The sequence below is a fragment of the Eleutherodactylus coqui genome, chromosome 8 (genome assembly GCF_035609145.1).
Source record: "Eleutherodactylus coqui strain aEleCoq1 chromosome 8, aEleCoq1.hap1, whole genome shotgun sequence".
Lineage (NCBI taxonomy): Eukaryota > Metazoa > Chordata > Amphibia > Anura > Eleutherodactylidae > Eleutherodactylus > Eleutherodactylus coqui.
The window spans coordinates 79,471,787-79,499,352 of NC_089844.1; the positions used below are offsets into that span (position 1 = coordinate 79,471,787).

General features: G+C 43.5%; 1 protein-coding gene across 1 annotated transcript in view; it reads left to right on the plus strand.

The window, feature by feature from the left end:
- STK39 (serine/threonine kinase 39) overlaps window positions 1-18,968 on the plus strand; it is a 410,115-nt gene extending 391,147 nt beyond the window's left edge. Inside the window, exons 17-18 of the mRNA XM_066575910.1 lie at window positions 12,472-12,536; window positions 17,156-18,968. Of these exons, the coding sequence (XP_066432007.1) occupies window positions 12,472-12,536; window positions 17,156-17,230 (140 nt within the window). The 3' untranslated portion in view covers window positions 17,231-18,968. The remainder of the gene's footprint in view (window positions 1-12,471; window positions 12,537-17,155) is intronic.
- The last annotated feature ends 8,598 nt before the right edge of the window (window positions 18,969-27,566 follow it).

Below are 27,566 nucleotides of genomic sequence, written 5' to 3' on the forward strand. Positions count from 1 at the left end.
ATATAGATTGCAAGGATCTCACGTACAGAAGAGTTTGCCGGGTGCACCAGCTACACAGTGTTAATTTTCTTATACTAAAAGTTCAAGGTTTTAGTAACTGATGAAAATTTGAAGTGTTGCACTCAGAAGGAAGTGGTAGAATTTAATGAAATATAGTTAATATCTACAAAGTTCTTCCCAGAATAAGTGATCGCAAATTAGAAAGATTCCGACAAAGTTTATTACTGTGGGAAAAAAAACGATGCATATGGCTCCAGCACTTCTCATAAAAAATGAATCTTTCTTAGAATATATCCATAGAAATGCATGAAAAACAATAAGAAAAAATACAAAAACATTAGTATATAAACATAAGATCAGATCTAAGTTTAAGACCATTTGGAAATCTGATTTGTAACCCCCTAATCCCCTCCAGTTGCAACATAGAGGTTTGGGGTTTGTATGGGGAGGGATTGGTAGCTGATCCCGCTCCATACAATGCAGGTGCTACCTATTTTTTCCAGTTGACACCTGCCCGCAATGGCTGCAATTAGCACTCCCACTAATCACAGCAGTTAATCCTTTAAATTACAGAGGCAATTAAATGCCCCATTCAGAGTTCGGGGATCCCGAACAGACCCCTTGCGATGTAATCATGGAGTGCCGTCCAGTTATCATGGTAGTTAGGGGCCTTCTGAAAGCCCCCAGGGCTGTAATTGTAGACTTCCCATCAAGCCATGCCTTTGGCCTTTGGCATGGCTTGATAGATTGCCTGCCAGATTGCGGTTGAAGGTTGCAAGTTCAATCCCCGCGTACTTCAGGTAGCCGGTCGAAGATATACCCAGCCTTCCATCCTTTTGAGGTCAGTAAAATGAGTACCCAGGTTTGTGAGGGGTAATAAATAAGACAAAATTACCTGCAAGCGCTGTGGAATAAGTCGGCGCTATATAAATAATAAGATTTGTTTCTATCATACTGCAGGAGCGATCAAACTATCGTAGGTTCTTGCCCCCTATGAAGACTAAAAAAAAAAAATCAGTTTAAAAACAGTTTTATTAACAATTAAATAAAAAGTAATAAAAATCCCCCCCTTTCCCTTTTTTATAATAAAAAGAATCTAACTATAATACCACTAAAACATATTTGGTTCTGCTGCGTCCATCAAAGTCTGATTTATCAAAGTAACGTATTATTTAGCCCACCACGGTGAATGTCAGAAAAAAACACAGCATCAGAATTACACTTTTTTGGTCACCCAAGCTCCAAGAAAAAAAATGTATAAAAAGCAATCAAAAAGTTATATCTACTCCAAAATGGTACCAATGTAAACTACAGGACGTCCCGCAAAAAATGAGGCCTCGCACAACTATGTCTATGGGAAAATAAAAAAGGTATGGCTGTCAGAAGATTGCAGCAAAAAACTATTTTATTTCTTTAGTACATGCAAAAAAAAACCTTTATAAATGTGTTAATATTTATTTCTGAATGGAGTCATCATGTCATTTTTGGCTTGCTTGAAAGCAACTTTTTAACCAATCTCCAACTTGTCAATCCCATATTTGGTCATGTTTTCCAATAAGTATAGTATGAGATACTTTGTCAAATGCTTTTCTAAAGTCAAGATCTACTATATCCACCGCATTTCCCTGATCAACCCAGTCGGTGATTCTGTCATAGAAGGAAATTAGATTCATCTGGCATGAGTTGTTTGTTACAAACTAATGCTGGCTCTGGTTAATTACTCCATTCTCATCCAAGTACTTGCATACATGCTGTGTAATAATTTGTTCAAAGATCTTTCCAGGTATAGAAGTCAGGCTCACAAGCCTGTAGTTTCCTGGATCCACCTTCTTCCCTTTCCTGAAGATAGGGACAATATTTGCCCTTTCCAATCTTCTGGGACTTCTCCTGTTCTCCAGGAATTTTCAATGATCATGGCGAGTAGTTCAGCAATTACCTCCGTTGCCTTCTTTAGTATCCTAGAATGTAATTTATCTGGACCTTGAGACTTGAATTCATGTAAGTTAGCTAAGTGTTCCCTCACCATCTCTCTGCTTATAGATAGCCTGCATTCTTTTATTCCGCCAATGGCAAGTAGTATTGTTGTTTAGCTAGTAGCCCTCATGTTGTCTATTGTAAGTGTTTTATTGGTCACAAATTTTATACCTGGCTGGAGAATCTGGGTGAGGGGATCATCCTGCATAAGAATAGGTAGTGTTATGGTACTAGTGGGGTGCCTAGATACGCACGGCATGGGGCTCCCTAATCTTCACCCACGCCACTGTCCCTTCCTGGAGATAGCCCTGATGGTGGACACGTCCAGGCCTACAACTCTGACCCTACGCTTCCTAGGGGGAGACAGACAGGGACCGCCATACCTGTGCAAGAGAATACTACCCACTAGCACTGACAGGAAAGGCAGATGACAAAACCAACACGAACAGTGCAAACAGGACAGAGGCCGACTGGGAACCCCTGGCTGATAACAGCGAGGTCTAGCGGACAAGCTGACAGAAGCAGGATACCAAACAAGGCAGACAAACTAGCAGACTGAGGGAATGGCACAAAGTACCAGGTCAAGAATACCAGCAGGTCAGAGTGCCAAATAGTCATATCTTGATTTGATGCTGCTATATTTTTGGCCCTATTTATGATCCCACTGTGATAACCATGATGGCGTAACTTGTTAGAAATAACACGGCACTCTTGTGCAGCAGCCTCAATGACTATATTTATATATACATAGCTATATTTTTATTGATTTTTTTTTTTCAGATTTCATGTCTCCACCATTTGCCTTCATTATTGCTTATATCCTTTTTGGAAGACTTGTGTTGAGTTTTTTATGCAATTGTAAGATGGTGAAACAGTCCTCCTGCTGTAAATGTCCTGGTTTCTGTTGTAACTGTCATTTTGTTGTTGACCACAAGAGGTCACTGTGCTCTGGACTGAGACAGAGAAAAAAGAAGTGCATCATGACCATAGAGAGTAGGAGAGAAAAGCGGTTAGGTGCGTGCGAGCGAGCTGAGACGAGCTGGTGAGGACTGCAGCTAGCGAGAGAGACACTGCGATCCACCGGAAAAAGGACCCCAACGAGGACCGGAGCTTCCGTGAGGGGAGCTGCATTAGAGACTGTTCCAGAGTTTGTCAGACTACCATCTTAACGGAGAAGATGGTCATTGCAGACCGGGCTCAGAAGTAGCGGCGTCAGTGAGTTCATATGGTTCTTGGATGAAATCCTATTCCTGCGTTCCGGACAAAGTCTAAAGGTACCCACCAGACCCGGGTCAGCCAGAGAACTAAGGCCTCTGGTGTAAACGTGCACGCACCGCCAATCTGACTGAGACTAATAACAAGGCCGGCAGTTAGCTAGTTAGTTAGTTAGGCATACTGATGGCCGCCGGCCGCACTGCTGGGGACTGAGCTGTCCGACATAGTCCTAACACACAGAGAACTCTATACTCGTAGAGCTGTCTAAGGATATCTACAAGTCACACGTTATGCAACTGTACTTTGCCTTGACTTGTGAGCTATATATATTGTTATATCTGTTGAGTGGTGTTGTGTAAGGGGAGAATACGGGTGTGTTGATAAGATTGTAAGCTCTTGTGCTGTGCCGCCGGTGCTTCCCTAGCATCCTCACTGATTGTTCCTACTTCCAGGGTGATAGAAGGTAATAGCGGCTGGTTAGAGACGGCCTGCGGCTAGGCAAAAGCTTGGAGGATATTGAAGGCGCACATTATAGAGCACAGCGCTGCATGGCACAAGAGTCTCAGCTTCCCCGCTGAGTGTATGTAACTTTCTGGGGGAGTTCGGGTTGGTTAAGGGTTCTGCCAAATTAAGTAAAATCTCATTGCTACGGATTGGTTTTGAGTCGCGTCTTTTGTTCAGGACTTCGCTGTATTCTGGAAAGCCCACCCCGGTCGGCGGCTTACACTTGGCGTAGTTCGGCAGGATACAGTGATCGTCATGGACGGAGACGTGGCGGGAAACATTCCCCTAGCGCCAGCGGCCCAGGGTGCCCCTGCGCAACAAGAATTCCTAGCCCCAGTACCTGTCACGCCAGCCCAAGTAGGGTACTTATCGGCTGGAGCACTAATGCAGCACTTGCCAAAGTTTAACGGTAAAAATATGGGGTTGCAGGACTGGACCGAAAGGGTACAAAGTATAGTTAAATTGAGTAATTTGATACCTGCGCTGCGTGCAGAGATAGCATTGGGGGCCCTGGAAGGCGACGCTAGACGGACCGTGATGGTACGACCCGAGTCAGAAAGAGACACTTTGGAGAAAATATTCTCCCTGCTGGAGGGGGCACAGGGAGGGCAAACCAGGGTAGCGCAGTTGCGCAGCAGCTTCTTCAACCGGTCCCAGCGAGAGGGTGAAACGTTAATACAATACTCTAACGCCCTACAGGAAGTGTTGAATGAAGTGCAACGACGGGATTCAGGGGCCATGGGAGCTTTCAAGGAAGTGGACCGGCTACTACGAGACCAATTTATTCTAGGACTATCCAATAGATTTTTACAGGATAAACTGCAAGAGATGACCCGGGCAGATGCTGACCTGACATTTTATAATGTTTACCGGGCTGCTGTAGAGAGAGAAGAAGAGCCCATGGCTGTGAGTGTGAAGGCAGTGAGTAGCACCCAAGTGACAGGGGCCCGGGGAGGTCTTGAAGACTCCGAGTCCTTGAAGGATGTGGTCCAGGCCCTACGAGCAGAAATGAGAGAACTCCGCCTGGAAGTGTCCCAGATGAAGGCGGACTCATCCAGGGCCCCGGGATTGACCTCATCGTCCTGCCCACCTCCACAGAGAGTGTTCCGGGGGCGAGGATCCATTAATCCAGACCCATCCGGGGTGCGGGGATCAAGGGGACCTCTTTGCTGGAGCTGCCGACAGTATGGCCATATCGCTCGAGAGTGCCACCAACAGACGGAACCTGAGCTGGCTTTAAACTTCCGACTGCCGCAGTAACAGGGCATCCTGCGGCAGTTCCCTCAGAGCTAAGCCCACTACGCAATGAACGCGATCTCTATGCCAGCAGTCCCATTATGGAAGCTGAGCTGGAGGGCCAAAAGGTACACTGCCTAGTGGATACCGGATCGGAATGCACCCTGATGCCGTTGGAGTTTTTCGAGAGACACTTCGGGCATATGATGGAACCGGAAGATGGAAGTGTTATCCGGTTGACAGCTGCCAATAATGGTGCAATGGATGTACAAGGGATCGTCTGGATGCGAATCCGGCTGTTTGGGCAGGACATTGGCAAAAAGGGGATCGTGCTGGTAGATCATCCGTCCCGAAAGGGACTCGATGTAACGCTGGGCATGAACGTGCTGAGAGACCTCGATCATCACCTCTATGCCAAGGAAGGGCCTAAATACTGGCAGCGGACCACCACGCACCGGCCAACTCAAAAGGTCCTACAGCAGATGGTGAGGAGCTGCAGTTTACAGAAGAGCCTCATGTCAGGGTGTCCTATTGGGCATGTGAGAGTACCGCTGAGAGCTCCAGTGAAGATTCCACCACGCCAGGAGAAAATTTTGATGCTTCCAGTGGGAGCTGGGCGGCCACTGAATGGACTGGAGGTCCTGATCGAACCTGCTCCACGGGGAGAACTGCAGAACCGCCCGCTGGTAGCCCGAGCACTCGTCACCGTGAAAGATGGGTGCGTGCCTATACGCTGCCTCAATGTCTGGGACAGTGAGTCGATCGTTCCTGGGAATACCCTGCTGGCTGAAGTTCATGTGCCCGAGGGCGGTGTCATTCACCGGAGGAGCTTCACGCTACAGCCAGATGGGAGGTCAGCTTGGACCTTTGCTGTGAAGGTCCAGCAAGAACAGGCCCCAACAGCTGAGTGGAACGGTCGAGTGATCATGTCTCTGATGGGAGTGGACCCCCGCTCTCTGACCCCGGGGCAACAAAAGCTTCTGGAAGACACGCTATGGGAATACCAGGAAGCGTTCTCAAGGCATGATGAAGACTTCGGGTGTGCCACCGCTATCGAGCATGAAATCCCTACCCGCGACGCTGCGCCAGTTCGAGAACGGTACAGGCAAATCCCACCCAAGATGTATCAAGAGGTGAAAAATATGGTGGCCTGCATGCTGGAAAACCAGGTGATACAGGAAAGTAAAAGCCCGTGGGCTGCTCCTGTGGTCCTGGTGCGAAAGAAAGACGGAAGTCTTCGGTTCTGTGTAGATTATCGGAAATTGAATGCCCAAACCATCCGGGATGCTTATCCTCTTCCACGGATCGAAGAGTCACTATCCTCCTTGGGTCGAGCCAAGTACTTTTCCACGCTCGACCTGGCTAGTGGATATTGGCAAGTGCCAGTAGCTGAAAAAGACAAGGCAAAGACAGCCTTTATCTTGCCCATGGGACTATATGAGTTCAATAGGATGCCGTTCGGACTGACCAACGCTCCAGGGACGTTTCAGCGGTTGATGGAGCACTGTCTGGGTGACCTAAACTTTGAATCAGTATTGATATATCTGGATGACATTGTGGTGTTTGGGACTTCATTCGAAGATCATCTTAAAAAACTGCGGCAGGTCCTGGGACGACTACAAGATCATGGTCTGAAAATCAAGCCCAAAAAGTGTCAACTGCTTCAACAGCGCATAGAGTTCCTGGGACATGTGGTCACTCCAGAAGGGGTACAACCGGCCCCTAGCAAGGTGGAGGCCGTGCAAAAGTGGCCCCAGCCAAGAACCCTACGGGAAGTACAAGCGTTCCTAGGCCTGGCCGGTTATTACAGGAGATTTATACCCAAGTTCTCTCATCTGGCCTGTCCACTAAACGAGCTGCTGAGAGGCACAACTGGAGGGCCCAGGAATCGCCCCATTGAGTGGGGGCCACGACAGCAAGAAGCCTTCGAGGCATTGAAAAGAACTCTGACCAGCGCCCCAATCCTGGCCTATGCACAGTTTGATAGCCCGTTCTTGCTGTACACGGATGGAAGTTTACATGGTCTTGGAGCTGTGTTATCTCAAGTTCAAGACGGGCGTGAGAGGGTCATTGCCTATGGCAGTAGGTCGTTAAGGGAGTCGGAGCGCAACCCTGACAACTATAGCTCCTTTAGGTTGGAGCTTTTGGCGCTGGTCTGGGCCATGACTGAGAAGTTTGCAGAGTATCTGATGGGTGCAGAAGTGACTGTGATGACGGACAATAACCCGCTAGCGCACTTGGAAAACGCTAAGCTAGGCGCCCTTGAGCAGCGATGGATGGCCCGCCTTTCCAAGTATCGATACCGCATCCAGTTCCGGTCAGGGAGGGAGAACGGCAACGCCGATGCCCTCTCCCGAGTTCCAGTGGGGTCGCCGACCAAGAGGGGAGAAGAGGATTTAGAAGACACTGAAATTCCACACCTCGGCAGAGTACCACCATTCCAGAATCTGACACATTCAAGTGGGGTGGCTTCAGGGATGCCGATGGTGTTGGGGAAGACGTTGGGAGATTGGGAACGAGTCCAAAGTAGCTGCTCGGACCTATGGAAAGTGAGAGAGTGGGTCCGAACTAAGGTTTGGCCTCGCCCGGACGAGCGGGCCAGTCTGACGCAGGAAGGTCAGAAGTTGCTGAGACAATGGGATAAGCTGAGTATTAACCAGGGGCTCCTGTGCCGGACCATATACGTACAGTCAGAGCTGCAGCACCGGCAACAGGTTGTCATCCCTATGTCACTGGGACCAGCTGCCGCTCAAGAAGCCCATGAGAGGGGGGCTCATTTCGGGAGCGCGAAGACGTACCAATGGCTCCAGCGCTTTGTATATTGCCCGAATTTGGGAGAAATGGTGACCGAGGCATGTCTGAAATGTCGGTCCTGCGGGCTGAGTAAAAGCCCCGAGCAACGGGCCCCTGTGCAAACTATCCGCACTTCCGCCCCCCTGGAAATCTTATTGATTGATTATGTACAGATCGGGTACTCTACCTCAGGACACCCCTACTGTTTGGTCATGACGGACCACTTCACAAAATATGCAGTGGCCGTGCCCACCAGAGATCAGACGGCTGAATCGGCTGCTGAGGCAGTCTGTAAACACTTTATACAAGTGTTTGGGTGTCCGCGGAGAATTCATTCAGATCAGGGGGCATGTTTCCAGGGTGCTTTGATGAGGGAGCTGTATCAGCTCTATGGTATCGAACGTTCCCGCACGACTCCGTACCATCCACAAGGGAATGGGGCGTGTGAGCGGTTCAACCGCACCTTGATACAGATGCTGCGGACTCTAGAGGAAAGTCAAAAAGCCCAGTGGCCAGAGTACTTACCTGAGCTGATGTGGGCCTACAACAATAGGGTTCACAATACCACTGGTTACTCTCCACACATGCTTATGTTTGGGAGAGCAGGCCAGGAGATCGAGGATCTTCACATGCCGGATCCGAGGCAGCCTCCGCCGAGGAGCACCACCGCCTGGGTGCAAGACCATCGCCGCCGACTGAGAGCAATACATAAGGTTGTGGGTGAGCGCCTGAGACAAGTGGTGCACCCCAACCCGGGGCCAGTGCAGATGGACGAGTATGCTCCAGGTGATCGTGTGATGGTCAGAGCCAAGAGGCCAACCGGAAAATTGGATGGGCGGTGGGAGGCGGTTCCATACATAGTGAAGCAGAAGGTAGATCCTGATATCCCCGTGTATGAGGTTGAGCCCGAGGGGACTGGGGGACCCTCAAGGAACCTCCACCGTAACATGTTGAGACACTGTCACTTTCAGCAACCTGCGGCTGATAAGGAGATGCTTATCCCTACCCCTAGTATTGGGGAACCCCTGGTAGATGATGAATGGTGGGTAGTTCCTGTCCCGGCCATGTCGGAGTCCCCGGTCGTGACAAGCTCGCCACTCAGGGAGAGAGATGCCCAGCCAGCAGAACCACATCCACCGAGTGTGCCAACTGTCCCTGGTCCTATGACTCTGCGCAGGACGGCCAGGTCCACCGCTGGTGTACCCCCACAGCGCTACGCGCAGGATGAGTTTGAGTGGGGGAGGTTGCCGGGGACGGCAACATCTAGTGGGGTGGCATGTAAGATGGTGAAACAGTCCTCCTGCTGTAAATGTCCTGGTTTCTGTTGTAACTGTCATTTTGTTGTTGACCACAAGAGGTCACTGTGCTCTGGACTGAGACAGAGAAAAAAGAAGTGCATCATGACCATAGAGAGTAGGAGAGAAAAGCGGTTAGGTGCGTGCGAGCGAGCTGAGACGAGCTGGTGAGGACTGCAGCTAGCGAGAGAGACACTGCGATCCACCGGAAAAAGGACCCCAACGAGGACCGGAGCTTCCGTGAGGGGAGCTGCATTAGAGACTGTTCCAGAGTTTGTCAGACTACCATCTTAACGGAGAAGATGGTCATTGCAGACCGGGCTCAGAAGTAGCGGCGTCAGTGAGTTCATATGGTTCTTGGATGAAATCCTATTCCTGCGTTCCGGACAAAGTCTAAAGGTACCCACCAGACCCGGGTCAGCCAGAGAACTAAGGCCTCTGGTGTAAACGTGCACGCACCGCCAATCTGACTGAGACTAATAACAAGGCCGGCAGTTAGCTAGTTAGTTAGTTAGGCATACTGATGGCCGCCGGCCGCACTGCTGGGGACTGAGCTGTCCGACATAGTCCTAACACACAGAGAACTCTATACTCGTAGAGCTGTCTAAGGATATCTACAAGTCACACGTTATGCAACTGTACTTTGCCTTGACTTGTGAGCTATATATATTGTTATATCTGTTGAGTGGTGTTGTGTAAGGGGAGAATACGGGTGTGTTGATAAGATTGTAAGCTCTTGTGCTGTGCCGCCGGTGCTTCCCTAGCATCCTCACTGATTGTTCCTACTTCCAGGGTGATAGAAGGTAATAGCGGCTGGTTAGAGACGGCCTGCGGCTAGGCAAAAGCTTGGAGGATATTGAAGGCGCACATTATAGAGCACAGCGCTGCATGGCACAAGAGTCTCAGCTTCCCCGCTGAGTGTATGTAACTTTCTGGGGGAGTTCGGGTTGGTTAAGGGTTCTGCCAAATTAAGTAAAATCTCATTGCTACGGATTGGTTTTGAGTCGCGTCTTTTGTTCAGGACTTCGCTGTATTCTGGAAAGCCCACCCCGGTCGGCGGCTTACACAATAACAAGGAAATTCTTCTATTGTTATAAGAACTCCAGTAACTCATTTCAACATTACGTCTTGGTCTCAGCAGTTGCTTAGGTTTGTTATCTTGGTGTAGATTTTTTCCTTCCTAGAGGGTATTGCATGAAGTTGTATGTTCTTTTTGTATTCTTCATACCTTCAATCAAAATAAATCACCAACTCCAGATGTTATATGTTCCCGAGCTTGCAATGATCTTCCATGAGGCAAGACTGATGGTTGTAGACATGGTTCATAGAGTCTCTCATTGCTTCTGTCCTGGATATACTATTTTCTGTTACTAGCAAAGAACCAAATTTAGACTCATCGATGTTGAATATTTTCCTCTCAATGGAAGGATAGACAGGAATTATATTTCTAAAACCTGCGCTCAAGAAACGCTAGTTCTTGAGAACTTGCCATAAAGAAAACTTGTGAATTATAGATAGTGATTAGTGTACTTTTGAAAAGTTTGGCTTGCTCACTATGCTTTTTGTCAAAAGTTTGGTTTGGTCTGAATTAGTTTAAACCTCACCAGAAGTTCACAGAAACCCCTAAAACTGTTGTATACTGGGCTTTTATGGCTCCTAGACAGTGTTACACACTAGTGTTGCGCGAATCAAATCAGTAGAACTTTGCTAAAAGCTTAATTTAGGTTCATGCCAAACCGAACTTTTAACAAAGTTTGATCCGAAATTCTAGTAGTTCTATTAGCTCAACACTAATCATGGATTTACTAAAACAAATTAAAAGGGGTTATTTAGCTCAAAATGATTGGTGACCTATCTTTGGATAGGTCATCAGTAAATGATCAGCTGTTTGCCTTGTTGCTGTGTCAGTGTACGGAGCCAGAAACACTGCATTAGTCCAGCATGGCATTGTAGGCATAGTTCCCATTAAAGTGAACCTGGTGTCCCTCTGCTCTTTATTTCTTGGTGTAGTGATGAGGTCACCAACAATAGTACATGTGGCTGCTGCCGCCAATTGGCGGCTCATTTTGGTCAGTGATTAGCTGCAGTAGCCAAATGTTCCACGGTCAAGATATTATTACTTCAGCAGAAGAAAGTAAACAGCAGGAAACTGGGCACAAATGGAATGGAAGCAGCGAGAGGTTGGGTGAGGTACAACTTTTTTTATGTTTTTAAAGCATGGTTAGCTGCTTTCAGTTTTTTTGTGTGGCTGGATAACCCTTTAAAGGGGTTTTCTGGGACATTAAGAAAATTTCTAAGGTGTTTAAGTTGTGTGAAATGAAGAAAAAATAAATACTTAGCTATTCAGGCAGCTGCTTGTGCAGCACTACAGCCCCTCTGCCCGATGGATGGAACCTGAAAGAAGTAGTGGCTGCTCACGTGCCATTCATTGTGTATGTAACTGCTCAGCTAGTCACAAGTTTCAGCGGCCATGGAACAAATGGTGAGGGGTCTTACGCAAAATGAACGTCATGTGACCACCCGTCACATTTTCCAGGTTATGTGTGTTGGGCATCGGACTGCAGCACTGGGTAAGGAGCTGCTAGAATAACTGAGTATTCATTTTTTCTTAACTTACCATAATTTTAAGGCCTTAGAATTTTTTTTTAATGTCCCAGAAAACCTCTTTAAGGAATATCTCCATACATGATCAGAACGGTTCCTTAAGGACAGAATTAGGTTCACCATTACAGATGATCTAAAGTTCTAACTACTTACTGTTTGGTAGCTCCAGATTTATCACCTTTTTGAATGCTTAACTCTCATCTCCGAAATGCACCAAAATCCAAAGTTGTAGGGGAAGCTCTGGACCGTCCAATGGGAATCGTTGTGACAAGTATTTCACTATTCCGCATAACAAATTGTTCCCACCTCCTTTCCTAGGTACAGCAAATTAAGAGAGCTGAAGTCTCCAGGTTGATTTATATGTCTTTAAAGGGGTTGTTCTACTAAAAAAATGTAAACCATTCGCCATAATCTAAATTAACAAAAGTATCAATATTCACCTCTCTTCTATCCCCAGTAAGCAGCACAATGGCTCCCGCAGTTTTCCTGGTCTATGTTTACATTTGAACAATATGACCATTGGAGCCGTACAGAGGCCACAGTATCACCATCCATTCTCCAAGCATCAGCGCTCACATCCTGGGTACCATGATGCCAAGAGTAATATTGCAGCCTCTGATTGGCTGCAATGGTCACCTGACTTCTGCTGTAAACATAAATTAAGAGAGCTGCAGTAGCCATTAAGCTGCTTACCGGAGGAAGAAGATAGGTGAGTATTGCTGCTTTTGTTACTTTAGGCCATGACCAGCTCTTTAATAAAAAATTATAATGGGGCAATCCCTTTAACATTATGCATACTAATGATGACTTTTACACACATTGTTGTTACTGGTATGTTTGTTTTTTGCAGTTGCTGCTAATTTGCAGAAGATGATAGAAGATCAAGCATCATATAAATCATTGACATTCAAGTTGGTAAGTCTTTTATCAAATCTCAGTATACTAATGTTGGAACCCCAACTTGGTTATTCTGAAAATGTACTAAATGTATAAATTGTATTCAAACTGTCTATTACTAGGGTGGTGCATACTTAAAAGGGTTGTGTCTTAAAAATAGTTTTGTCCATATGTCCTATTGGACATACTGAATGGAATTCACAGAGAGTGGTTCCAAGCCATAAGCGATGGCATGGAGTCGCTAAGTGAGATAGGTTCCTGCTTTGGTGGATCTAGCTTGTCCATAAATGAAACTTGCTCCAGTGAGAACATCAGATCACTAGAAATTCCAGATATTTATCCTATGCAAATCACCAGATCACTGATAGAGCCGTTTCTAGAAAACTGGTGGTATTTATGAGCCAACCTCTTAAAAAGTAACCTCTCACCGGAATTTGCTTCCTTTATATTACAGTAACTCATCTGTATGATGCCTCATCAATGCTAGATAAATCAGTCCAATACTACTCACTAATTGGCCCATAATGGCCAAACAGAGGGCATGAAGAAGTACCCCTTGCCTTCTGATTCCTTTGTAAAGACCCAAGGTTGCAAGGAAGTGTGTCATGTAATTCCCGGTAGCTCTGCTATATTTCAGAGAAGAAACACTTAAAATGAAGAAGCCACCAACTGTACTACTTAGCATCTGCTTGCCCCTTCATGACTTTCCCAGCAGGCATGTGCCTCCTATTCAACTATTATTGGACTATCTGTAAATTGGCCCTTATAAATCTCCTGTGCATTCAGTTGTTATTTTGGCCTCACTATATCACTTACATTTACATACCTATAATATACAATAAAAAGGATACAATTTCTCAGAAACAGTGATGAAACTTTGGACCATTTATCTGACAATGCTTCCTGTTATGTAACATAAACACTAAACTTCTTATGCATTCCTTCTCATTCAACACAACACTTGAACTTACAGCTCAAGGATATGGATTGAACATACTGTATACATTCTACTGATTACTGGTAATGTATAGCACAAGTGCAATTAAACCTTGGAACAGCATAATAAATTGCCTGCGCCTGAGGCATCAGAGTCTTGCAGAAGGTCAATGATTTCAATAATAAATTCTCCATAATGCTTATGTATTTGATTAACTTCTACTGCTTATAATGCAATCAACACATGAGGTAATAACTGAAGATGGGGTTATCAGGGTGTAATATTGGATAACCTTTTACATTGGCATTTCCAAGTACAGTACACACAATGACCTATTAATCCAGTTAAATGAATAGTGTCAACTAGTGAGAAGTAGTATTCTAGAACTATTTGGTGGCTTAGCTACAGTATGTAAAGTGCAAATCAAAATATGGAAAACAGGAGCTGAGGAAATTTAAGAAAATTCTCACTTCCCTTGTTTAGAGTTGAGTGAAAGAGCTTGGCAACTTTTTTGTATATGGCATAGTCGTGTTTTGGCATTAGAGATGAGCACATTTTCAAAAAGTTTGGTGAACTTTTGCAAACAGTTCGGTTCGGTCCAAATTAGTTCCAACTGAAATGGAAATTCACCAACCCTGGTATAGAACATACTGTCTAAGAGCCATAAAAGCTCTGTATAATATTATGAGATTATTATACAAGACTTGTATGGCTCTTAGACAGTGTAATACATCAGTGTTCAGGACTAGTGTTGAGTGAAACTAGTATAACCCTGCTTGGGGTAGAACTTTGCTAAAAGCTCAGTTTGGATTCATGTCAAGCCAAACGTTTAGCAAAGTTTGACCCGAAACAGGGTTTTACTGATTCGGTTCACTCAACACTAAGTGGCATGGTTGGGATAAATTAGGGGTCTTTGAAAATCTTGCTACTTCATTATAGTCACCAACAAGCCAATGCTAAACTTCTGTTATTATAGAGGAGCCGTCCCATCCTCCAACAATTGCAGCTCTCTGTCTATTCATAGCTGCCGCCCCACTTATTTTGCCAGTTTTTTATTTTTTCTCTATACTCCTGTTGCTGTGTAATCAGAGTCATTATTTTTAGCACCCAATATGCAAATGAGAACATGTGCTGCCAAGGGTTACCGCGCCCTTGGTAGTACAGGGCTTTATTGGCATATTGCGAGCTGAAACTAATGGCAGCTATTGCTCAGGAGAGGGAGGGAGGGGATAGACAAAAAAAAAAAAAATGCTGAATCAGTGAAGCGGCAATTATAAATAGATAGAGTTGGAGTTGTTGGAGGTTGAGACAGGTCCTCTTTAAGTGTAGTGAATAACGCTACACTTAAAGGCAGATGTTGCCTTCATAACTGTGTAATGTGTATATGACTGTGTTTAATCAATGCCCTGAAACTACAAATTTAAAGCATAATATGAACTTTCTCTAGCCTACACAGGATTAGGTATTTGGGCTCATGAATAATGTACTTTCTTATGAAACTGTGAAAAAGGAAATATAAGGACAGCGCTCCTCCTCTAATGTCAATCAAATATAATTTATAGTGGTAAAGAAGACGACTTACCCGGTGTAGGTGGAAAAGTCCCCCCAGGGAAACTCTCCAGCCAACACCTCCACGTCCCAGTATGCACGTAGAATAATTTCCACGAAAGTCCAGAGGATAAACGAAAAATAGGGTTAAAAAATGAATGGTTTCCTAAACTTCCCAGGAGTGTGGGAAGGAGCTGGCCCAGGTTAGTTGTATCCCCAAAGATGCAAGATGCAGGTATGAGCCTGCTGAATTTAGCAGGCTCATACCTGCATCTTGCATCTCGGCTTCAATGGTTTCTCAGAGCGCCTAAGGTAACATTTTCATTTTTCTTGCCACTTTCTTATGAAACTGTGTTATCCAGCTCCCATAGGTATCTATGGAGACTCCTGCGCTCCAGGCACCAAAGATGGGTCAGGTCCTATCTTTTCTCACAGCATGGGCCTTTGCAGTCTAATGTCCTATCTTTGATTGGTGCGAGTATTTTACGCGTCTAAAATTTCTTCATCGGAACAGTCCTATAGGAAATCATTGGTTCTATTAGACGCAATTTTTCCCATGCCTATACTGCGCCTACAACCGCGCTCCTGTGAACGAGGCCTTATAGACAGCAAATTGCGTTTGTGCTCGTGCAGCCTGTTTAAACAGGCAGATTCATTGTTGGCTCGTTCACATGAGAATAGTTCACTTCTCGTTTAGAGTTTCACATTCGTCATGTCAAACACTGAATGAGAAGTGTTTAAATGGAAGGACAAGTCAAGGAGCCAACAAGGATTTTTAGTCCTGCAGAAACTCTATGATGAGTGGGAAGCGAATGGTTCTCATTCATCTTTCAGTCATTGGCTTGCGTTTAGACTAAACAATTATCGTTCACTTTTGCTCGTTGGAATGATTATCGTCCAAAAAGTCGCTCAGTCTAAAGGCACCTTAAAGGGGTTGTCCCGCGCCGACACGGGTTTTTTTTTTTTCAAACCCCCCCCCCCCCCCGTTCGGCGCGAGACAACCCCGATGCAGGGACTGAAAAAAAGAACAGGACAGCGCTTACCTGAATCCCGGCGCTCCGGTGACTTCTATACTTACCGGTGAAGATGGCCGCCGGGATCCTCTACCTCCGTGGACCGCAGCTCTTCTGTGCGGTCCATTGCCGATTCCAGCCTCCTGATTGGCTGGAATCGGCACGTGACGGGGCGGAGCTACACGGAGCCCCATAGAGAACAGGAGAAGACCCGGACTGCGCAAGCGCGGCTAATTTGGCCATCGGAGGGCGAAAATTAGTCGGCTCCATGGGAACGAGGACGCTAGCAACGGAGCAGGTAAGTAAAAAACTTTTTATAACTTCTGTATGGCTCATAATTAATGCACAATGTACATTACAAAGTGCATTAATATGGCCATACAGAAGTGTATAGACCCACTTGCTGCCGCGGGACAGCCCCTTTAAGTGTACAATGCACAGAAGTGCAAAAAGGCTGCATCCAATGAGTTTCACCAAAAACTTTGTCTGGGGCCAGCAAACAGAGGTCAATTTCACATTTGCGTCGGAACCTCCGGCTGGAGGTTCCATCACAGATCCGTCTGAGAATACCCGAAGAAAAAGCTCTGCATGCATGCTAAAAGCCGAGCAGCTATGTGATTAGCTGGCAGACCTCTTTATAGTCAACGGTGCCCGTCTGGTGCTGTTTGGCTCCATCCAAAAACGGTAGCATTCGGCTGCCGGGATTCCCCTTTCCTGCTCAACAAACGGAAAGCATTTGTAAAACCACCCACATGTTTGGGGTTCCTTTTCAAGTATTCTAACGTCTATTCAATAAAATCTTGTGCCACCCAGTATAAAAATATACTTTAAATATATATGTTTTTTTTAACATTGGTATGAGGGTATGAGGTGCGATAAATGACATCTGTCAGAGGCCATTCAAAAACATGGGAGTCTCTGAGCAACAGATGGCAGCTGTCATAGGCAACTGTTAGAGGTCTATGTATTTTACATGTTCATTTCGTATCTCATACCATACAGCTCAGGCTATACCAAGGTTAGAGATACGTTTAAGAAAGGACATATCTGAAGGTGACTACTTAAGGAAATCTGATAAAATAATGGAGCTGGTTTGATAGTTGTTATCCTGATTTATCTTTGATTTCTTTTTTTCATAGGCATCCGGTTGTGATGGGACAGAAATTCCTGATGAAGTCAAGTTGATTGGTTTCGCTCAGTTAAGCATCAGTTGATTAACTGCGTCGTGGCCCCTGACATAGTCCTGATCATTTTTGGCTATCCTAGAGGAGAGAATAAAAAAAATAAAAGGGATAAAAATAGTAACATGCAAGATTTGCTTCAAATCTAGAAATTCACAAAGTTCACAAGATGAAATCACGACCGTAATCACTGCTGCTATCCAAAAAGAGATTAACCAATGTCACTTAGCAATCAAATTTGCCGTCTCCCTGTACAAAGCAAGAAAGGGAAAAAAAAAAAGCACTTAAAGATAACAGCTCTATTTATTGGTTACTCCTGACATGTAATTTTCTATAGGACGTCTATGTCTCCTCTCACTGTAAATTCTCCTCTATTGTAATGTTGATTAATAAGACTGCCTATTTTCTGTATTATTTTAAAATTAATATTCTGAAAAACTAAAAAAAAAAAAGATTTATTAGCCAAACTTGAATCCTAGATGTATAAAGGACTGTGAAGTTTATTTTCATATATTTATGAATTGCACATCCAGTGAATGCTTGTGGTTGTGTGCTTATTGCAGCTAGACTAGCATACAATCTTACGTGTCAATAAAGGGGTTCTGCAAGGTTACAAAAACATGGCTGATTTCTTACAAAAACAGCTCCACACCTACCCTCAGGTTGCTTATGGTATTGCAAGTCAGCCCCAGTTACGTCAGTTAAGCTGAAATATCAGATACAACCCATAGACAGATCTGTTGCTGTTTCTAGAAAAAAAATATGGATATAAGAAAGATGGAACAATACCTCTGCAGCGCCACCTATTGGAGGGTAGCATTCCTGCAAATCAATGTCCGACCCGTTCTATAGGTCTTTATAACAGTGATTGGGAATTGAAGACCAAGGCAGAATCCGTACTGCTGTTTTGGGGGTTTTGCCCCTCATCAGAGCACAGTAGGTTTCTGGCTTGGCCAGTGAGAGGCCTAAGACATGGGTCGGGAAGGGTATAGTATCTCCTTAAGGAGAGCACCTAGATGGGGAGTGCGAAGACACCTAGAAGAAAATAGTCATGTTTTTCTAATCCTGTACAACTCCAAGGCGTTGGAAATTTTTTCTATTAATGACCTATTCTCAGGATAGGTCATCAATAGATGAATAGTGGGGTCAGCCAATCAGCTGATTCTTGGCACCACTGTCAATGTGGTCAGCGCTGGAAGCAGATAGTTCTGTCCACATTGTAGAGCCCCAGTTTGGTACTGTAGGCAAACTATACTGTTGAATTTAATGGGACCTTTACCTGCAATACCAACCTAGGCTGTGGCACTACGGATAGTGCAATCTCTTTCCTGTTCTGTTCATACTGTCTGCAGTACTGGGTATCAGTTGATCAGCAGGGATCCTGAGCGGTAGACCCCCGCCTATCATCTATTGATGACTTATCCTGTTGCTAGGTTCTCAATAGCAAAGATTCCCAAAGTCCTGCACAAGCCCTTTAAGCTTGTAATCCTGCAGCAGCTTGAAGTGTGGACTATCCAAGAAATGCAAGTCCCAACCAGATTCCAATATTACCCGTATACCAATGCTTGCTTCAGCTGACTATAGGAAATTCAGATATTGTGGTCTGTTACTAAATGTAGACTTAGGCTTCATGCACGTGGCAGAGCTATGTGTGCTGGAAGTATGTACAGATTTAGCAATCGTTAAAAGGACTCTATCACCAAGTTCATGGATGGGCAACATGAGCCCAAACAGTTTTGTACCGTGCACCCATGTATGTTATATTCTGAAACGTTGTTGCATTTCAGAATAAATATACTTTGAAGTCTTGACTTGGAAGGGCTCTCCGAGTCATGGGTGATGGGCTATGATGGCCTCTTCCTGCCCAGATCGTCTGGAGTGACAGCTCCTCTTTCTATATACAAGCCGTCACTCTACGTGATCCAGGCGCGAAGAGACTGGCATGCTCTTCCCCTCATGACTCGGAGTGCCCTTCAGAGTCAGACATCAAAGTATGTCTATTTTGAAACCCCATGACATTTCAGAATTAAACATGTGCAGTGTACATACATATCCAGGTTCTTGCTGCCTGTGGTTCCGGCAGCATGAACCTGGTGACCGAATCCGTTTAACATGACTTGCACATCATGATAGTTTGACTTACAGCTATCTAATACATTGTAATTAAGTTTTCATAATGCGTTAAATGTTCAGTTATGCTGCATTTGTATGGATACTTCCTTCAGCTCCATTGTGCTGCCATATGGTGCGTTGATAAAACATTATATTACGGATGTATTCTTCCATAGGCATAATGATTCTCAGCCTCTGCAATACATCTGATGGAACATGCTAACAATTGCTTTCTGTCGGAGCAGAAGAAAACCTGTATGAGATTGGAGACATACGGAGGTACAGTATAGCTTCATAGACGCCTACTTGGCTACTGTACAACTTGGAGTGTGTATGGAGCCACAATCTGACCGTGCATGAAGCCTAAGGTAGATAGTAGTGTGCTGCTACGGGAATATGCCAACATTTACTGTTTTAGTAATGTGAAAATGAGGTTTAATGAATGGTACCGATATGTATAATATGCTGCGTACAGAATCTTTAGGTGATTGTAGGTGATCCAGAATTATTTTACTGTTCAACAGATATTGTCTTAGACATTAATGATTCCAAAAGTGTGTTTTCTATCAAAAGTTAATGTTTAATGAAGATGTGAAAATGCATCAATATTTTCAAATATTGCTGTGTATAATTAATAGGCGACTATATTAGAATTATCAGTCCATCAGAAACATGAACAGGTCCAGCTAGCTGGCCCATCGTCACTCTAGGAAACCCTGAATCCAAAAGTAGATTAGAAAGGGTTAAGTGTCACGATTGACTGCAGGGGTCAGGTGACTTCTGCTGACGTCATCTGCCACAACAAACACAGGGACCCTGGCAGAACTACAGCCCTGGATCATGGCGGCAAAGGAGGAGTAAGAACTGATCCTTTTGCTATTTTGGCACAGTTGGTGAGTGCATTGTGTTTTCATCTACTGGAACATGTGGTATTTTTCACGTGCGTGAAAAACGCATGTACAGCGATACGCATCGCCGAAGCCTGGAAATCACAGGTTAAATTGAGCGTGATGTAGGTCAGATTTTGCATTTGCCTGTGTAAATGCCGCCTTAGAAATATTCTTTGACCCATTTACCTATAGTAAAAAAGTTGCCTAATAATTATGCACACAGAAACCCAGTAGAATCCCTTTAATTCAGCATTCGATATAGCGCCAAGCGTGATAATGTAGCCTTTTGTTTGCACATGAAATTTCATAAAATTGGAAACAACAAGAAGCAATTTTAATGTTCATCAGATTAAAACACAGAGTTGTAGTTGCTGATTTTATGTCAAAATTTAATTTTGGTTATTTTCCTGAATGTTCTCTACTGTTAAACATTTCTATACTGTTCAAAGATAATACAGGTTTTACGGATGCTGGATCAATGGGATTTTATTGTATGCTGTATTTCTCATTTTAAGATGTGTCTTCTGCCACAAACCAAAAAAATAGCAATTCTACTCAACTAATGAGTATTGTTGAGTGAACTGAACCAGTAGAACTGAACCATTTGGGGCAGAACTTTGCTAAAAGTTCAGTTCAGCATGAACCTGCTGTTCTACCCGAAACAGGGTTCTACTGGTTTGCATCGTTCAACACTAGTCCTGAATCCTGGTCGATAACACTGTCCAAGAGCCATAAAAGCCCTGTGAGAGTATTATATGAGGCTTTCATGGCTCTTAGACAGTGTTATACAGTAGTTTTAGGAGTTTGGGTGAACTTCCGGTTTGGTTCAAAGTAATTCAAACTGAACCAAACGTCTTGCAAAAGCTCGGCAGAAGTGGCTGAACCAAAGTTTGCTTTTCACTATTGATGAGTGTTTGGAAATGTAAAGTTGATAATAATATATGATCAGAATAGACATATACCTAATAATCATGCATACACTGCTAATTAGGACTGGCCAAGGAGTCCTTCACATCGGACTACAGCTCATTAGTTGTCTTTATAAGTCAGTTGGTGTAATGCATTGTACCAGTTGGCCACGTACAATATGTAGTAGCCCATATATACAAAGCCGTGCTAAGCATGTGACACATAAGGTGCCTTATATCTTAGCACTGCCTGGTAAATATGAGTTGGAGTGTCTGCAAGGACACGTTGCACATGGTAGGTGCCTTGAAGACATTGCAGCTTAAGAATGTGCCCAGGTTTGCCTTTATTCAGTCTTACTGGATCCCTTATTGCAAATATTAGAGATTTTCCAAGTGAACACTCAGGAACTCCCATCCAGTTTATAGTTAGATGCAGAAACTCACAGATATTATGGGATTATCCACCTTACTCATTAACAGCCATAATTATCAACTTGGTAGGGAATATCATCTCCAAGCACTATAGAGTGAATTGGGGCTTCTGATGAGATGACTGCAATACGGCTCTAATAATTAACCTAGAACAACAAGAGAGATCTATGTAAGTCATTAACTATTGCACTAAGGTTAGAAAAAGAACATCAAGATTTGGGGGGGTTTGGAACCATCAGCTCAAGAGGAATGAGGAATATTGGGTCAAGACGACTTAACCCTTTCTTGTATTGTAATTATATTGTCAAAAAAGCTGACACACTGTAATATAGTCTAGAGATAATATATAAAAGTGTCACTGCACTAGCAAACTTTGCAAGCCAAAGCACAGAGAAGGTGGTTTTAATGCTTAGACATTCAAATTGCCATATCTATTATAATCCAACCATCAGGTCGTGAACATGCTTAAAGGGGTTGTCCCGTGCCGAAACGGTTTTGGTTTTTTTTTGCATAGGCCCCCCGTTCAGCGCAGGACAAACCCAAGGGATGTGTTGAAATTAAAAAATAAAATTTTACTTACCCGAATCCCCTGTCTGCAACTTCTTCCTTCTTTTCCTCCAAGATGGCCACCAGGATCTTCACCCACGATGCACCACGGGTCTTCTCCCATGGTGCACCGTGGGCTCTGTGCGGTCCATTGCCGATTCCAGCCTCCTGATTGGCTGGAATCGGCACACGTGACGGGGCTACGCGGTGATGCGTAGAAGGGGGCGGAGCCAGAACGCCGCTCGTGCCCGGACCGACCAGAAGGGAGAAGACCCTTCTGCGCAAGTGCGTCTAATCTTTCATGCAGACCTAAAAGTCATTGCTGGTCTTTCACTGCATCTATGGACAACGGTCTATTTACTGTCAATGGAGGCTGGTGGGCCAGAATGATCTCTTCCTGTGTAAAAGCACAAGAACGATTCTCATGGGGACGGCTGTAGTGTACTGAAGTGATCGATAGTCATCCCAAAAAACTGGTGACATGAGGAGTTTCTAATTGTAGTTATTCCTTAGGGTGTATTCACATGGGCAATTTTCCTGTGTGAGTTCTGTTTGTATCCAAGACAGGGAAAACTTGCACGAGAAAAGAACCCATTCATTTGGATGAGTTCATTCACATGGATGTTTTTTCTCCCGGACTCATAGCCCGAGTTCCAAAAATTTCTGCATGTCCTATTCTTATCCAATTCTAGGCCAAGAATAGTACATGTAATGTACGGTGTCCCGTACATCAGACAGCACCCAGACGAGGCATCCATGAACTGTCTAATGCAAGTTCTACCGGAGAATCTCGGGTGCAACTCACTTTTGACTGTAAATATGGCCTTAGGACGTCCCCTGAAGTGTATTGGGACCCTTAGGGTGACCAAAACTTGACAAGTGTAGATTGTGTTTTCTCAGATTGCCAAGGGCCTGGAATTTACGAGGTTTACTTGGAGCTGTTACTTCTCTTGATTGCATAGTAAAGGACCAAATTCTTGTGAAGATCAGTCTGGTCAACTTTTTTGTCGGTAACGTGAATTGTGAACTTGTCACCAGCACTTTCCATCCCTGTATTGGTGTAGGGATTATTAGGGAAATCTTTTTGGAAATCTTTTTTTTTAATATTGTAACTTTTAGGTGGGGAAGGGTAGATGGGATCGTCAGCAAGAAAGAGAATGTCACATTGCTGAAAGTTTTCATAATCCCATCTGTAAATTGATTGTCTATTTTCTTACCTTAGCCGATTCAATTCTTCTTTAAAATCATATTGTCAACCCGTTAACAAACCCCATCGGCTTTATTTTGTTAGCTATAATACCTTGCGCAAAAAAGTTTGGCAAGAATTTCCAATTACACAAAATAAGTTTAAAAAATATCTGTTTACTTTTAGCACTATGCTTTCTCACAGACAAGCTTATGCCAGCGTTCTCAGTAGGTCTATGGATGAAGCCAACCAAAGAGAACACTATATTTAAACCATTGTCTTGCTTTGTTATGATATAGGGTATGATTTGCTATTTTTCCAAAAATCTCAAACTTTTCTTTAATTTTGATCAGCGCAGGATTGTTTTAATATAACCAAATATCTCTTTGTATGTACTTGATTGTCCTTTGAAGACTAATGACCAGTATATTCGAACTTCCTCCAAGCAAATCAGTGTTTATAACTTTGATCAAATCACATTGAGAAATGAAAAGTTTTACATGTGGATTACATTTTCACATTCAGCAGCGTTTTATGACATACAGTAGAGTATAAGATCCACAGGACCATAATCTACTTGAAGTATACTGAATCCCTTGACTCCCATTCAACAAGAAGAAAGCTGGCAATGCGTGTGTGAAGTTTACAGGAGATAGAGAAACAGCCACATACTTTGAGTCACCAAAGCTCTCCGGTCTCTTTTTTCTGTCACCTACTGTAAATGGCCAGCACAGCTTGCCAAGTGGCAGTCATGCAACCCAGGTTTTCCCCATAGGTCATATCCACAGTATATAACAGATGTCTAAAGTTGTGAAATCCCTTTAATGAGAGCTTAGTTATTACTTTAAGGAAAGAGGAAAGAATTGTATACCACAATATAGTATAGTGTACCTGCTAGTACTCTGATTGTACAGCTTAGATATGCGTTGCAATTTGAATTGAATGAAGTATCCATTTTTCAATGCTGGGATCATCTTTAAAAATCCAGTTATCTACATCATTATGATATGATTAAGAACCCTTTCTTGCTGATGAGTCTTAGTTTTGGTCCAACTGATTGCTGGTCTGATCAGTAGGGTAGGCATTTTTAGTTAGTACTTTTGGAAGGCAACAACTGAGGTTTAGAATGTTTCCACATCCACAGTCATGAGAAAAACTAAGTACATCCTCTTTTAATTCTACGACAAGGGGCGTCTTTAGAAGGTCTGAAAATTAGGTAAATGCAACCTAATGAACAACAATATGACAAATTACAATCTGTCATTTATTTAAGAAAAAGTAGGCAAAATGCGGAAGCAGTGTGTGAAAAATTAAGTACACCCCACAAATCAAGAGCTTGGAGAAACACCTTCAGCAGCAATTACTTAAAGTAATCAATTTTTGTATGACTTTATCAGTCTCTCATATTGTTCTGAAGGATTTTTGGTCTGCTTCTCTTAACAACTTTTGCTTCAGTTCATTGAGATTTGTGACTATTCACTTATGCACAGTTCTCTTAAAGTTGTGCTACAGCATTTCAATTGGGTTGAGGTCTAGACTTTCTCAGTCATTCCGATGTAAATTTGCTGGTGTGTTTGGGGTCATTTTTCTGTTGCACGACCCAGTTTCAGACAAGCTTCAGCTTTTGTTTAGATGGCCTCTAGGTTTTGACTCTAGGTTACTTTGGTATACAGAGGAGTTCATGGTCAGCTCAGTGGCTGCAAGTTTGCCAGGTCCTGTGGCTGCAAAACAATCCCAATCATTATTTCTCCAACATCATGATTGGCAGTTGATATGAGGTGTTGGTGCTGATATGCCGTGTTTGTTTTTTGCCAGATGTGTCGCTGGACATTCTGGCCAAACATCCTTTCTTTGGTCTTGTTTGTCCCAAACAACTTTGTTCCAGAAGTCTTGTGGTTTGTTCAAATGCAACTTTGCAAACTTCAGCTGTGCTGCCATGTATTTTTTTAGAAAAAAAGAGGCCTTCTCTTGGCAAGCCTTCCAAGCTAGCCATACTTGTTCAGTCTTTTTCTAATTGTACTGTCATGGTATTGAACATTTAAAATGCTATCTGAGGCCTTTAGAGTCTGAGATGTAGCTTGAGCTTGTTTTTTTTGTAATTTCTCTGATCATTGCACAGTTTCACCTTGGAGTGAATTTGCTGGGATGTCCACTCCTGGGAAGATTATCAACTGTTTTGAAAATTTCCACTGGTGAATAATGCTGTAGGAACGATAGAGTCCAAATTTGTTGGGAAATGGCTTTATAACCATTCCCAGATTGATGGGCAGCAACAATTACTTCTCTAAGATTGTTGCTGATATCTTTCTTCCTTGTCATTGTAAGAACACATGCCTGAATGCTGCAGATCAGCAAACTGTGAAAACTACTGCTTTTATAGAAGTGGTCACACTTGCTGATAATGAATTAATCAAAGATATTTGATTAACAGCACCTGCCTGCTAATTACCCTCTTAATTTCTATGGAAACTGTAAGAGTGTCCTTAATTTTTCACACACTGATTCTGTAATTTGGTAAGGTTTCTGTAAAATAATGACACAGTGTAATTTGTCATTTGTTGTTGTTCATCTGAGGTTGTATTTACCTAATTTTAAGCGCTTCTAAGGATCAGTATTTTTTTTATTATGTCCCCTCCCTGAGATTCTGGTGGGTGAATGTTAACAGTGTGAAATATATATATATATATATATATGTGTGTGTGTGTGTATATATATATATATATATATATATATATATATATATATATATATATATTGCACTTACATTGTAGAGGAGTCCGTTCCTGAATGGAACTCCTCTAAATCCAGGTAGGTCCTTAATGATCCAAGGGACTGTCATGGAACTCCAATGTTTTCTTTATTCAAAGATGACAGAAACATGTAGACAAACATAATGTAGTGACAATACATGCATATGTATAATGCAACTTGTTTCAGAGGTATGCAAATGCCCTGCGTTTTTTGAAGACTCCTCCAGTGATTGATGTGTTGGACACTCAAGGCCTTTTTGGACTGGCAGTGTGGTCGCCTATCATATGACAGGTATTCCACAGCAGGTGAGTCCCCCTTTCCAATTGCCAATTAAAATATCCATTGTTTGGAGCATTTTTCATAAACGTTTATTGTTATAGAAGTCAAAAAGGGTGTACTTAGTTCTTCTCATGACTTTAGCTGTCAAGCAAATAGCATAGAAGTCAAATATATATGTATTTTTTTATTTTGGCTGCTAAGGGATCTGTAGAGAGAATGTCCCAGCTCAGGTTGGCTTTTTCCAAAAAAGTGGAAATTTTCATGTCCAAAGTCAAACAAGGACAGGGGGCTTCCATGTTATCTTTTATGGCATCATTAGAAGGGGGTTAATTTAAAGTGTAACTAAACTTTCAGCAAACGTTTGACATGTCAGAGGTCTAGGTGCTTAGACATGAGCACCATGCCCAATCAGCTCTTTTCAATTCTCCTTTGAGCAGCGTATTAGGACATGTCAACCCCTTCCTGAAAATGTAGTCACCTTTTAAATCTTTGTGATTCAGGACCTCTCATGTGAGCATATAATATTAATAATATTTAATAGAGAGTATAGCACTAGGTTGACAGGGTGAACATAAATACAGTATGGTCCAATATGATACTTTTTTAGGACCTGAGGGAGTAGGAAAATTACCTGGCATTCTTCCTTTGTGCCATTGCCCCCCAGATCCACTGCTTCCTACGGCCCATCTTCCGTATTCAAAGATGAATGCCACATTTCTTAAACTATCCAATGCACACTGAGCTCTAGTGGCGCATCAGTAGCCTAAGGCAACACATGCTACTGTGATTGGCCAAAGCTGTTCATGTGAGCAGTGATGGCCAATCAGCAAGGTGAAGTTCCTGAGACTTCTAATGCAAAGTACTATCAAGTAGTAACAGAAGCAGGAAAGGAGTCGGAGCAACTGGTGGTTCCAGGGGACAACAGCAGAAGGAAGAGCACCATGTAATATGACAACTACCATCTGGGGACAAATGGTTGTTTTAACCAGAACCAAAATAAATGATTGCTATAGAGAATCTACAAATTTACAACTTGTGTTGAGCAAAGCGATCCAATATAACCCTGTTTTGGGTCCAACTTTGCAAAAAGTTTGGGTTGGCATGAATCTGAATTGAGCATTTATCAAAATTCTACCCGAAACAGGGCTCTACTGGTCTAGTTTGCTCAACGCTTTCTCTGAACACTAGTGTATAACACCATTGAAGAGCCATAAAAGCCCCATATAACACTGTCAGTGTATTATACAGGCTTTTATGGCTCTCAG